Source organism: Oncorhynchus nerka, linkage group LG27 (assembly GCF_034236695.1).
Source record: "Oncorhynchus nerka isolate Pitt River linkage group LG27, Oner_Uvic_2.0, whole genome shotgun sequence".
Lineage (NCBI taxonomy): Eukaryota > Metazoa > Chordata > Actinopteri > Salmoniformes > Salmonidae > Oncorhynchus > Oncorhynchus nerka.
Genome location: NC_088422.1, coordinates 273,417 through 287,147, shown reverse-complemented (window position 1 = coordinate 287,147; position 13,731 = coordinate 273,417). Strand labels below are relative to the sequence as shown.

General features: G+C 43.7%; 1 protein-coding gene across 5 annotated transcripts in view; it reads right to left on the bottom strand.

The window, feature by feature from the left end:
* The window catches only part of slc4a4a (solute carrier family 4 member 4a), a 328,181-nt gene that overhangs the window by 88,746 nt on the left and 225,704 nt on the right, over positions 1-13,731 (bottom strand). For all 5 annotated transcript variants that reach the window (XM_065011302.1, XM_065011299.1, XM_065011301.1 and 2 more), the window contains 5 exons: positions 8,249-8,406; positions 8,089-8,176; positions 6,723-6,877; positions 6,533-6,646; positions 6,072-6,246 (listed from right to left, as the gene is read on the bottom strand). In XM_065011302.1, the coding sequence (XP_064867374.1) occupies positions 6,072-6,246; positions 6,533-6,646; positions 6,723-6,877; positions 8,089-8,176; positions 8,249-8,406 (690 nt within the window). The remainder of the gene's footprint in view (positions 1-6,071; positions 6,247-6,532; positions 6,647-6,722; positions 6,878-8,088; positions 8,177-8,248; positions 8,407-13,731) is intronic.

Sequence of the window (13,731 nt, the reverse complement as noted above, 5' to 3'; positions counted from 1 at the left end):
CCAGTAACCAGCATGTAGCCTAGTGGTTAGAGCGTTGGGCCAGTAACCAGCAGGTAGCCTAGTGGTTAGAGCATTGGGCCAGTAACCAGCAGGTAGCCTAGTGATTAAAGCGTTGGGCCAGTAACCAGCAGGTAGCCTAGTGATTAGAGTGTTAGGCCAGTAACCAGCAGGTAGCCTAGTGATTAGAGCGTTGGGCCAGTAACCAGCAGGTAGCCTAGTGATTAGAGGGTTGGGCCAGGAACCAGCAGGTAGCCTAGTGGTTAGAGCATTGGGCCAGTAACCAGCGGGTAGCCTAGTGGTTAGAGCGTTGGGCCAGTAACCAGCAGGTAGCCTAGTGATTAGAGCGTTGGGCCAGTAACCAGCAGGTAGCCTAGTGGTTAGAGCGTTGGGCCAGTAACCGAAAGTTTGCTAGATCGAATCCCTGAGCTGACATGGTAAAAATCTGTCGTTCTGCCCCTGAACAAGGCAGTTAACCCACTCTCCCTAGGTCATCATTGTAAATAAGAATTTATTCTTAACTGACTTGCCTAGTTAAATAAAGGTTAAAAAAATGTAAAACAATGAACACCCCTGATCTACATCCTGATTGTTTTAACACCCCTGACCTTTGAAAATATACATAAGAATTTATCAACTCTACAAGCAACACTAGACTATTATTATGGTGGGAGATTTTAATACGGTCTTAAGTACCTCTATGGACCGGAAAGGAAATCACACTATAAACTATCACACTCAGGACCTTAAGGAAATCATGAATGTCATGGATATATTGGAATTAGTGGATATATGGAGACTTAAATACCCTGACCTAGTGAGATATACATGGCGGAGGCTTAATCAAGCTAGTCGTCTTGATTACATTCTTACGTCATTCTCTCTGGCACCAAAAGTTAAAGTGTTGATAGGGGAAAGAATATGGTCAGACCATCACATAATTGGCATATATATTACTCTTACAGAATTTACATGTGGGCGAGGATATTGGACATTTAATCAAAGCCTACTGGATTTAACAAGGACAGAATCATTTATAACATAATTTTTCATAACATAACATAGGTACATCAGATCCCCTTATTGTACGGGACACTTTTAAATGTGCCTTTAGAGGCCATGCAATTCAGTACTCATCTATAAAACAAAAGCAATATAGGTCAAAAGAGTCCATATTAACAAAGGAAATGGAAGGACTAACAGTAAAGGTAGATAGCAATAAAAACTGTACCATAGAGGCTCAGAATAAATTAGAGGAAAAACAAAAAGAAATGGAGGAACTTATTCAAGAAAGATCCATTGTAATATATTATAAAATTAAAGATCTGTACAGAAAGACTTATGTGAAAGCCAAATTACAGAGGAGGGACTTGGGTTAGGGTTAGGGTTAGTCCAGGCCCTGCAGCGCCTAGCTCCACTCGCATTCACCAGGGGCTCTCATTTGTTGACTTCTGTAACCGTAAAAGCATTGGTTTCATGCATTTTAACATTAGAAGCCTCCTCACTAAGTTTGTTTTACTCACTAATTTAGCACACTCTGTCAACCCAACAAGATAGAACTGCCAAAGGGGGCAGAGTTGCAATCTACTGCAGAGATAGCCTGCAGAGCTCTGTCATACAATCCAGGTCTGTGTCCAATCTACTGCAGAGACGGCCTGCAGAGCTCTGTCATACAATCCAGGTCTGTGTCCAATCTACTGCAGAGATAGCCTGCAGAGCTCTGTCATACAATCCAGGTCTGTGTCCAATCTACTGCAGAGACGGCCTGCAGAGCTCTGTCATACAATCCAGGTCTGTGTCCAATCTACTGCAGAGACGGCCTGCAGAGCTCTGTCATACAATCCAGGTCTGTGTCCAATCTACTGCAGAGACGGCCTGCAGAGCTCTGTCATACAATCCAGGTCTGTGTCCAATCTACTGCAGAGACGGCCTGCAGAGCTCTGTCATACAATCCAGGTCTGTGTCCAATCTACTGCAGAGACGGCCTGCAGAGCTCTGTCATACAATCCAGGTCTGTGTCCAATCTACTGCAGAGACAGCCTGCAGAGTTCTGTCATACTATCCAGGTCTGTGTCCAAACAATTTGAGCTTCTACTTCTAAAAATCCACCTTTCCAGAAACAAGTCTCTCACCGTTGCTGCATGTTATAGACCACCTTCTGCCCCAGCTGTGCCCTGGACACCATATGTGAATTGATTGCCCCCCATCTATCTTCAGAGCTCGTACTGTTAGGTGCCCTAAACTGGGATATGCTTAACACCCCGGCCGTCCTACAATCTAAGTTAGATGGTCTCAATCTCACAGGTACAACCCCAAATCTGTAAACACAGGCACCCTCATAGATATCATCCGGACCAACCTGCCCTCTAAATACACCTGTGCTGTCTTCAACCAGGATCTCAGCGATCACTGCCTCATTGCCTGCATCCGTAATGGGTCTGCGGTCAAACGACCACCCCTCATCACTGTCAGACGCTCCCAAAAACACTTCTGTGAGCAGGCCTTTCTAATTGACCTGGCCGGGTATCCTGGAAGGATATTGACCTCATTCCGTCATTAGAGGATGCTTGGTTATTCTATAAAAGTGCTTTTCTCACCATCTTCAATAAGCATGCCCCGTTCAAAAAATCTAGAACGTGGAACAGATATAGCCCTTGGTTCACTCAGACCTGACTGCCCTTGACCAATACAAAAATATCCTGTGGCGTACTGAATTAGCATCGAATAGCCCCCGCGATATGCAACTTTTCAAGGAAGTTAGGAACCAATATACACAGGCAGGTAGGAAAGCTAAGGCTAGATTTTTCAAACAGAAATTTGCATCCTGTAGCACACACTTAAAAAAGTTCTGGGACACTGTAAAATCCACAGAGAATAAGAGCACCTCCTCCCAGCTTCCCACTGCACTGAGGCTAGGAAACACTGTCACCACCAATACATCCATGAAAATTCAGACTTTCAATTAGCATTTTTCTACGGCTGGCCATGCTTTCCACCTGGCTACCCCTACCCCGGTCAACAGCCCTGCATCCCCAACAGCAACTTGTCCAAACCTTCCCCGTTTCTACTTCACCCAAATCCAGATAGCTGATGTTCTGAAAGAATTGCAAAATCTGGTCTCTTACAAATCAGCTGAGCTAGACGATCTGGACCCTTTCTTTCTAAAATTATTTGCCGCAAATGTTGCAATCCCTATTACTAGCCTGTTCAACCTCTTTCGTATCGTCTGAGATCCCAAAAGATTGGAAAGCTGCCGCGGTCTTCCCTTTCTTCAAAGGGGGAGACACTCTAGACCCAAACTGTTACAGACCTATATCTATCCTACCCTGCCTTTCTAAGGTCTTCGAAAGCCAAGTTAACAAACAGATCACCGACCATTTTGAATCCCACTGTACCTTCTCCGCTATGCAATCGGATTTCTGAGCTGGTCATGGTTGCACCTCAGCGACACTCAAGGTACTAAACAATATCATAACCACAATCGATAAAAGACAGTACTGTGCAGCCGTATTCATCGACCTGGCCAAGGCTTTCGACTCAACAGCCTTGGTTTCTCAAATGACTGCCTCACCTGCTTCACCAACTACTTCTCTGATAGAGTTCAGTGTGTCAAATCGGAAGGCCTGTTGTCTGGACCTCTGGCAGTGTCTATGGGGGTGCAACAGGGTTCAATTCTCGGGCTGACTCTTTTGTCTGTATACATCAATTATGTCGCTCTTGCTGCTGGTGATTCTCTGATCCACCTCTATGCAGACAACACCATTCTGTATACATCTGGCCCTTCTTTGGATACTGTGCTAACTAACCTCCAGACGAGCTTCAATGCCATACAACTCTCCTTCCGTGGCCTCCGAACTGCTCTTAAATGCAAGTAAAACCAAATGCCTGATCTTCAACCGATCACTGCCAGCACCTGCCTGCCATCACTACTCTGGAAGGTTCTGACTTATAATATGTGGAGAATTACAAATACCTAGGTGTCTGGTTAGACTGTAAACACTCCTTCCAGACTCACATTAAGCATCTCCAATCCAAAGTCCCTCACGACGCCAGGACAGCGGAGTCAATCACCACCTTCCGGAGACACCTGAAACCCCACCTCTTTAAGGAATACCTAGGATAGGATAAAGTAATCCTTCTCACCCCCCCCCCCCCCCCCTTAGATGCACTATTGTAAAGTGGCTGCTCCACTGGATGTCATAAGGTGAATGCACCAATTTGTAAGTCGCTCTGGATAAGAGCGTCTGGTAAATGACTTAAATGTAAATGTAAATGTAAATGTAAAGTTAAATCTAGAATCGGCTTCTTATTTCGCAACAAATCACCCTTCACTAATGCTGCCAAACATACCCTCTTAAAACTGACTATCCTACCAATCCTTGACTTCGGCGATGTCATTTACAAAATAGCCTCCAACAATATACTCAGCAAATTGGATGCAGTCTATCACAGTGCCATCCATTTTGTCACCAAAGCCACATATACTACCCACCACTGCGACCTGTATTCTCTCGTTGGCTGGCCCCATATTCGTTGCCAAATCCACTACCTCCAGGTCATGTATAAGTCTGCCAGCTAAAGCCCCACCTCATCTCAGCTCACTGGTCACCATAGCAGCACCCACCCATAGCACGCGCTCCAGGAGGTATATTTCACTGGTCACCCCCAAAGCCTATTCCCCATTTGGCCGCCTTACCTCCCAGTTCTCTGCTGCCAATGACTGGAACGAATTGCAAAAATCACTGAAGCTGGAGACACATATCTCCCCTCACGAACTTTAAGCATCAGCTGTCAGAGCAGTTCACAGATCACTGCATCTGTACATAGCCCATCTGTAAATAGCCCATCTGTACATAGCCCATCTGTAAATAGCCCATCCAACTACCTCATCCCCATATTGTTATTTATATACATATTTTGCTTCTTTGCACCCCAGTATCTCTACTTGTACATTCATCTTCTGCACATCTATCACTCCAGTGTTGAATTGCTAAATTGTAATTAATTCGCCACTATGGCCTAGTTATTGCCTTACCTCCCTAATCTTACTTCCTTTGCACACATTGAATATATATTTTTTTCTATTGTGTTATTGACTGTACGTTTGTGTATTCCATGTGTAAATCTGCGTTTTTTGTGTCGCACTGCTTTTCTTTATCTTGGCCAGGTCACAGTTGTAAATGAGAACTTTTTCTCAACTGGCCTACCTGGTTAAATAAAGGTGTTCTCAACTGGCCTACCTGGTTAAATAAAGGTGTTCTCAACTGGCCTACCTGGTTAAATAAAGGTTAAATAAAAAATATATAAATAAATGTACTTAATGTATAACTTGACCAATTCGGCACATTTGGGCAAACTCCTGGCAAACTCCTGGCAAACTCCTGGCAGACTTGATGCAAAATATTGTGTAGTGGGGGATTATTCTTCACTGGATCAGTCTGAAAATTTGCACACACACTGCTGCCATCTTGTGGACCAAATCTTAATCATGGCCATTCTTGAACATGGGGTGATACATTCTTACTAATTTACTAGAGAACCAAGTTAAAGTATAACTTTTGTATGACTGAATCCTTTAGAGAGAGGTCTAATGCTTTAATATTTAATCATTTCTGTCCTCCAAATCCCTATTCATTATATAAATAGGCCCTTTTAATTTTGTTTGGCTTGCCATTCCAAATAAAATTGATCTCATGTGATATATTCTCCGACATTAATTTCACATTTACACAAACTTCAAAGTGTTTCCTTTCAAATGCTATCAAAAATATGCATATTCTTGCTTCAGGTCCTGAGCTACAGGTAGATATATTTGGGTATGTAATTTAAGGCATGTAGATCAGGATGTAGATCAGAGCTGTTAAACTATCAGGATGTCAGTTAGGGGTCTCAAACTATCAGTGATATTATGTTGATTATGGATTTTAAACTATCAGGATGCAGTTCAGGGGTGTTCTACAATCAGTGTGTAGATCAGTATCTACATCCTGATAGTTTAGTTTAACTGGGAGAGTGCACCTTTAATTCATAACAAATGTCTCAACATGCTTGGCAGAAAGAAGAGATAGCCTGACCTGCATGTTGTCGGTGGCGTCTCCTAGCAACCCTCCGAAGGTGATGGCATTAGTTACGGTTCCTAGGTAGATGAACAGGATGGCCGACAGTGCCTGGATGTGGAACACATCGTAGAAATCACTGGCGAAGAATGGAGCTTTCCTTTTGATGTCAAGTAGGAGGCCTCCACAAAACCTGAAAATCATGAAGAAAAACATTCTGGTTGTCCTTTCCTGCCCTGTCCTGACTCACTAACCTATCCTGAGACTCATACATTTTATTGGTTGACTCCAGAGGAATGGAAGACGAGAAATGGGAGTCGAGGTGCAACAGTTAATTTTAAAAAATGATAAGCGCAATGATCGCACACCTTTAAAAAAGTATTATTTTATTCAAGCAACTATTAAAAGCTTGATGTTTCAGCCTTCATCAATGGCCTTCATCAGTACAGTGTTTTATTGTGTTTCATTAGTTGACTCACCTGCCTGTCTTCTTGAGCTCATCTCCCACTGCATGCCCCCCTCCCCCTCCTCCCCCATCATGGGGCGTGTTTCCGTTCATCTGGCCGCTGTCGCCTCCAGCATACATGTTCTTCCTGAGAAGCACAATATAGAGGACTATAGTATAGAAACGCATAAAACAGCATATCATGTCAGCAGATGGATGCTAACCTTTTGTCAGCAGAAGGTACAGACTTGGGCGGTTCTATCCTGATGGCCGGGTCCCATTCCCCCGGGGGCAGTACAATCACCTCATCCAGAAACTCATCGATGCCAGCCAGCAGATCCTCTCTGTCCCTCGCCTTGTATGCTATGTCATGGAACACCTGCATAAGACAAAGTTGTCAGTTCAACACTTGGATTTGATTTGGCTTTTTATTTTCATATTTATGTAGTTTGTTTTGTCTCTTGTAAAGTAGAAAGTTAATGTTTAAATTGTCTACTGATTAAATTAAATATGAAGTGAGAGCTGACAGTTGGTGCCCACCAGGGGGCCTCAGTGAGTTATCAGAAAAAGCTGGAAAAAACAAAGCACTTGTGAATATCAGCAACAAGTACATCTCAGGTGGTATTGGAAAGGGACTGAATGTGAATGTTCAACTAGTAGACAGCATACCTGTATAGCATTCATCTGACTGATTTATACAGGCAGCATAGTATTTAGTAGGGACTCAGACATGTATTCAGCTGACACCTTGCTCTGTGCTGTTTACCTCATCTGACATTATAGCTGACACCTTGCTCTGTGCTGTTTACCTCATCTGACATTATAGCTGACACCTTGCTCTGTGCTGTTTACCTCCTCTGACATCATAGCTGACACCTTGCTCTGTGCTGTTTACCTCATCTGACATTATAGCTGACACCTTGCTCTGTGCTGTTTACCTCCTCTGACATCATAGCTGACACCTTGCTCTGTGCTGTTTACCTCATCTGACATTATAGCTGACACCTTGCTCTGTGCTGTTTACCTCCTCTGACATCATAGCTGACACCTTGCTCTGTGCTGCTTACCTCTTCTGACATCATAGCTGACACCTTGATCTGTGCTGCTTACCTCTTCTGACATCATAGCTGACACCTTGCTCTGTGCTGCTTACCTCCTCTGACATCATAGCTGACACCTTGCTCTGTGCTGCTTACATCATCTGACATCATAGCTGACACCTTGCTCTGTGCTGCTTACATCATCTGACATCATAGCTGACACCTTGCTTTGTGCTGCTTACCTCTTCTGACATCATAGCTGAAACTTTGCTATGCTTACCTCATCTGACATCATAGCTAATTCCTTGCTCTGAAACCTTGCTCTGCTTACCTCATCTGACATCATAGCTAATTCCTTGCTCTGAAACCTTGCTCTGCTTACCTCATCTGACATCATAGCTGATACCGTCCCATAGGGCGGTGCACAATTGGCCCAGCGTAGTTCGGGTTAAGGGAGGGTTTGGCAGGGGTAGAATTTGTTCTTTACTGACTTGCCTAGTAAAAAAAAGTAAAGGTTAAATACCTTGCTCTGAAATCTTGTTCTGCTTACCTCATCTGACATGAGGGTGGCGATAGCTCTTCCTATCTCATGATAGGACTTGGCTTTTCCTTTGGGTCCTAAAAGGATGAACAGGAATCTGAGGATGAAAGACCAAAGAGATTACATGATGTCAAACCGTAACAACTCTAGTTTACATTTATATATTAACCTGGTGGGGACAGGGACTTCTGTAAGAGCTCCCAGCATCACAGCCTGCTGTAGACGGACAAATGCCACAAAGGGGGTGTCCAGGAAGTCCACCTCTCCAACGAGAACGTTGGATGCCTCGGCGTCTCGGGGAAGCTTCTTCATGAACTTGTTCTTCAGCTGAAACGGAGAATAACAGAGGACATTTAGTGACACCTTCAGCCTAGCTAACAGAAACCCTAACCCTAAGTACAGTTGAAGTCGGAAGTTTACATACACCTTAGTCAAATACATTTAAACTCAGTTTTTCACAATTCCTGACATTTAATCCTTGTAAACATTCCCTGTTTTAGGTCAGTTAGGATCCCCACTTTATTTTAAGAATGTGAAATGTCAGAATAATAGTAGAGAGAATGATTTATTTCATATTTGATTTATTTCATCACATTCCCAGTGGGTCAGAAGTTTACATACTCAATTAGTATTTGGTAGCATTGCCTTTACATTTTTTAACTTGGGTCAAATGTTTCAGGTTGCCTTCCACAAGCTCCCCAAAATAAGTTGGGTGAATTTTGGCCCATTCCTCCTGACAGAGCTGGTCTAACTGAGTCAGGTTTGTAGGCCTCCTTTCTCACACAGGCTTTTTCAGTTCTGCCCACAAATTGTCTATAGGATTGAGGTCAGGGTTTTGTGATGGCCACTCCAATACCTTGACTTTGTTGTCCTTAAGCCATTTTGCCACAACTTTGGAAATATGCTTGGGGTCATTGTCCATTTGGAAGACACATTTGCGACCAAGCTTTAACTTCCTGACTGATGTCTTGAGATGTTGTTTCAATATATCCACATAATTTTCCTACCTCATGTTGCAATCTATTTTGTGAAGTGCACCAGTCCGTCCTGCAGCAAAGCAACACCACAACATGATGCTGCCACCCTTGTGCTTCATGGTTGGGATGGTGTTCTTAGGCTTGCAAGCCTCCTCCTTTTTCCTCCAAACATAATGATGGTCATTATGGCCAAACAGTTCTATTTTTGTTTCATCAGACCAGAGGACATTTCTACAAAAAATATCATCTTTGTCCCCATGTGCAGTTGCAAACCGTAGTCTGGCTTTTTTATGGCGGTTTTGGAGCAGTGGTTTCTTCCTTGCTGAGCGGCCTTTCAGGTTATGTCGATATAGGACGCGTTTTACTGTGGATATAGATACTTTTGTACCTGTTTCCTCCAGCATCTTCACAAGGTCCTTTGATGTTGTTCTGGGATTGATTTGCACTTTTCGCACCAATGTACGTTCATCTCTAGGAGACAGAACGCGTCTCCTTCCTGAGTGCTATAACGGCTGCGTGGTCTCATGGTGTTTATACTTGCGTTCTACTGTTTGTACAGATGAACATGGTACCTTCAGGATTTTGGAAATTGCTCCCAAGGATGAACCAGACTTGTGGAGGTCTACAATTTTTTTTCTGAGGTCTTGGCTGATTTATTTTGATTTTCCCTTGATGTCAAGCAAAGAGGCACTGAGTTTGAAGGCAGGCTTTGAAATACATCCACAAGTACACCTCCGATTGACTCAAATGATGTCAATTAGCCTATAAGAAGCTTATAAAGCCATGACATTTTCTGGAATTTTCCAAGCTGTTTAAAGGCACAGTCAACTTAGTGTATGTAAACTTCTGACCCACTGGAATTGTGATACAGTGAATTATAAGTGAAATAATCTGTCTGTAAACAATTGTTGGAAAAATGACTTGTGTCATGCACAAACTAGATGTCCTAACCAACTTGCCAAAACTATAGTTTGTTAACAAGACATTTGTGGAGTGGTTGAAAAACGAGTTTTAATGACTCCAACCTAAGTGTATGTAAACTTCTGACTTTAACTGTATCAGAGGAGAATGACTAGTAACACCTTCAGCCCAGCTAACAGAAACCCAGGGAGGGAGCTCAACATTAGCTGGGACCCCGATCAGTAAATCACATTCCCACATTCCAGCCAAATAAAAAACCAGGAGAAGCAGAAGCCAGCCTTCCTGTTCCTAGCAGGCCTGGGAAGTTTTACCACCCAGCATGGAACTGTTCTCTGACAGATGTACCACCCAGCATGGAACCTGTTCTCTGACAAATGTACCACCCAGCATGGAACCTGTTCCCTGACAGATGTACCACCCAGCATGGAACCTGTTTTCTGACAGATGTACCACCCAGCATGGAACCTGTTCTCTGACAGATGTACCACCCAGCATGGAACCTGTTCTCTGACAGATGTACCACCCAGCATGGAACCTGTTCTCTGACAGATGTACCACCCAGCATGGAACCTGTTCTCTGACAAGTGTACCACCCAGCATGGAACCTGTTCTCTGACAGATGTACCACCCAGCATGGAACCTGTTCTCTGACAGATGTACCACCCAGCATGGAACCTGTTCTCTGACAGATGTACCACCCAGCATGGAACCTGTTCTCTGACAGATGTACCACCCAGCATGGAACTGTTCTCTGACAGATGTACCACCCAGCATGGAACCTGTTCTCTGACAGATGTACCACCCAGCATGGAACCTGTTCTCATGGACCTGTTCTCTGACAGATGTACCACCCAGCATGGAACCTGTTCTCTGACAGATGTACCACCCAGCATGGAACCTGTTCTCTGAACCTGTTCTCAGATGTACCACCCAGCATGGAACCTGACAGATTCTCTGGAACAGATGTACCACCCAGCATGGAACCTGTTCTCTGACAGATGTACCACCCAGCATGGAACCTGTTCTCTGACAGATGTACCACCCAGCATGGAACCTGTTCTCTGACAGATGTACCACCCAGCATGGAACCTGTTCTCTGACAGATGTACCACCCAGCATGGAACTGTTCTCTGACAGATGTACCACCCAGCATGGAACCTGATGATGACAATACTAATAATAATAATATAACCAGCCAGGTCACAAGTGTAATTATTTGCTGTATTCCTAAACAAAATCACCAGTGCATGAAGAATTGCAAATAATTAATTGCATAAAAAAATATGAATGGAAATATATTTTCTGACAAGATTTAAAAACAGTATTTTGTTCATTGTATCAGACACTGTATTGTGCCCATTCTCAGACAGTCGCTCCCCCGCTGGCCTGGTTTTATCTCCAGATATTGAAAGCCATTGAGCATGTACTTGGTTTAAACATGCACCATTATCAGTTTCTATCTGGTTGCTGGCATCCCATTCATCCATTGACGACAGAATAGCATATTATAATTATACTTTTATTATGTTACTATGCACTGCCAGGAATCCCAGTTCCACAATAAATGTTTGTGTTGTTCGATAAAGTCCATAATTTATGTCCAAATGCCTCCTTTTTGTTCGCGCATTTAGTTCACAAACCAAATTCATGAGGCGCAATAACCAGGTCCAGACGAAAAGTCAAAAAGTTCCGTTACAGTCCGTAGAAACATGTCAAACAATGTATAGAATCAATCTTTAGGATGTTTTTAACATAAATCTTCACAGTAGAAGCCTCAAAAAAGGTTCTAAAGACTGTTGACATCTAGTGGAAGCCTTAGGAAGTGCAATATGACCCCATAGACACTGTGTATTCGATAGGCAATGACTTAAAAAACTACAAACCTCAGATTTCCCACTTCCTGGTTGGATTTTTTTCTCAGGTTTTTGCCTGCCATATGAGTTGTGTTATATTCACAGACATCATTCAAACAGGTTTAGAAACTTCAGAGTGTTTCTATCCAAATCTTTACTATGGGCACCTTTTTATCCAAGCTACTCAATACTGCCCCCAGTCCCAAATAAGTTTTTAAGCTACTGTGATTTCCTTTCCAAAAATGTCTGAACGCTTGGATAGCGATCAGTGTAATTGATAAAGCAAGCATCATAGAGTACCCATAACACACTCTGTAATAAACCTTAGATCCTGGAGAAAAACCATGTAACATGTTAACAACTGAAGCTGTGGTACATCACCATGTAACATGTTAACAACTGAAGCTGTGGTACATCACCATGTAACATGTTAACAACTGAAGCTGTGGTACATCACCATGTAACATGTTAACAACTGAAGCTGTGGTACATCACCATGTAACATGTTAACAACTGAAGCTGTGGTACATCACCATGTAACATGTTAACAACTGAAGCTGTGGTACATCACCATGTAACATGTTAACAACTGAAGCTGTGGTACATCCCCACGTAACATGTTAACAACTGAAGCTGTGGTACATCACCATGTAACATGTTAACAACTGAAGCTGTGGTACATCACCATGTAACATGTTAACAACTGAAGCTGTGGTACACCCCGCCCTGTGCAACTGGGTACTGGACTTCCTGACGGGCCGCCCCCAGGTGGTGAGGGTAGGCAACAACATCTCCTCCCCGCTGATCCTCAACACGGGGGCCCCACAAGGGTGCGTTCTGAGCCCTCTCCTGTACTCCCTGTTCACCCACGACTGCTTGGCCACGCACGCCTCCAACTCAATCATCAAGTTTGCGGACGACACAACAGTGGTAGGCTTGATTACCAACAACGACGAGACGGCCTACAGGGAGGAGGTGAGGGCCCTCGGAGTGTGGTGTCAGGAAAATAACCTCACACTCAACGTCAACAAAACTAAGGAGATGATTGTGGACTTCAGGAAACAGCAGAGGGAACACCCCCCTATCCACATCGATGGAACAGTAGTGGAGAGGGTAGCAAGTTTTAAGTTCCTCGGCATACACATCACAGACAAACTGAATTGGTCCACTCACACTGACAGCGTCGTGAAGAAGGCGCAGCAGCGCCTCTTCAACCTCAGGAGGCTGAAGAAATTCGGCTTGTCACCAAAAGCACTCACAAACTTCTACAGATGCACAATCGAGAGCATCCTGGCGGGCTGTATCACCGCCTGGTACGGCAACTGCTCCGCCCTCAACCGTAAGGCTCTCCAGAGGGTAGTGAGGTCTGCACAACGCATCACCGGGGCAAACTACCTGCCCTCCAGGACACCTACACCACCCGATGTTACAGGAAGGCCATAAAGATCATCAAGGACATCAACCACCCGAACCACTGCCTGTTCACCCCGCTATCATCCAGAAGGCGAGGTCAGTACAGGTGCATCAAAGCTGGGACCGAGAGACTGAAAAACAGCTTCTATCTCAAGGCCATCAGACTGTTAAACAGCCACCACTAACATTGAGTGGCTGCTGCCAACACACTGACACTGACTCAACTCCAGCCACTTTAATAATGGGAATTGATGGGAAATGATGTAAATATATCACTAGCCACTTTAAACAATGCTACCTTATATAATGTTACTTACCCTACATTATTCATCTCATATGCATACGTATATACTGTACTCTACATCATCGACTGCATCCTTATGTAATACATGTATCACTAGCCACTTTAACTATGCCACTTTGTTTACTTTGTCTACATACTCATCTCATATGTATATACTGTACTCGATACCATCTACTGTATGCTG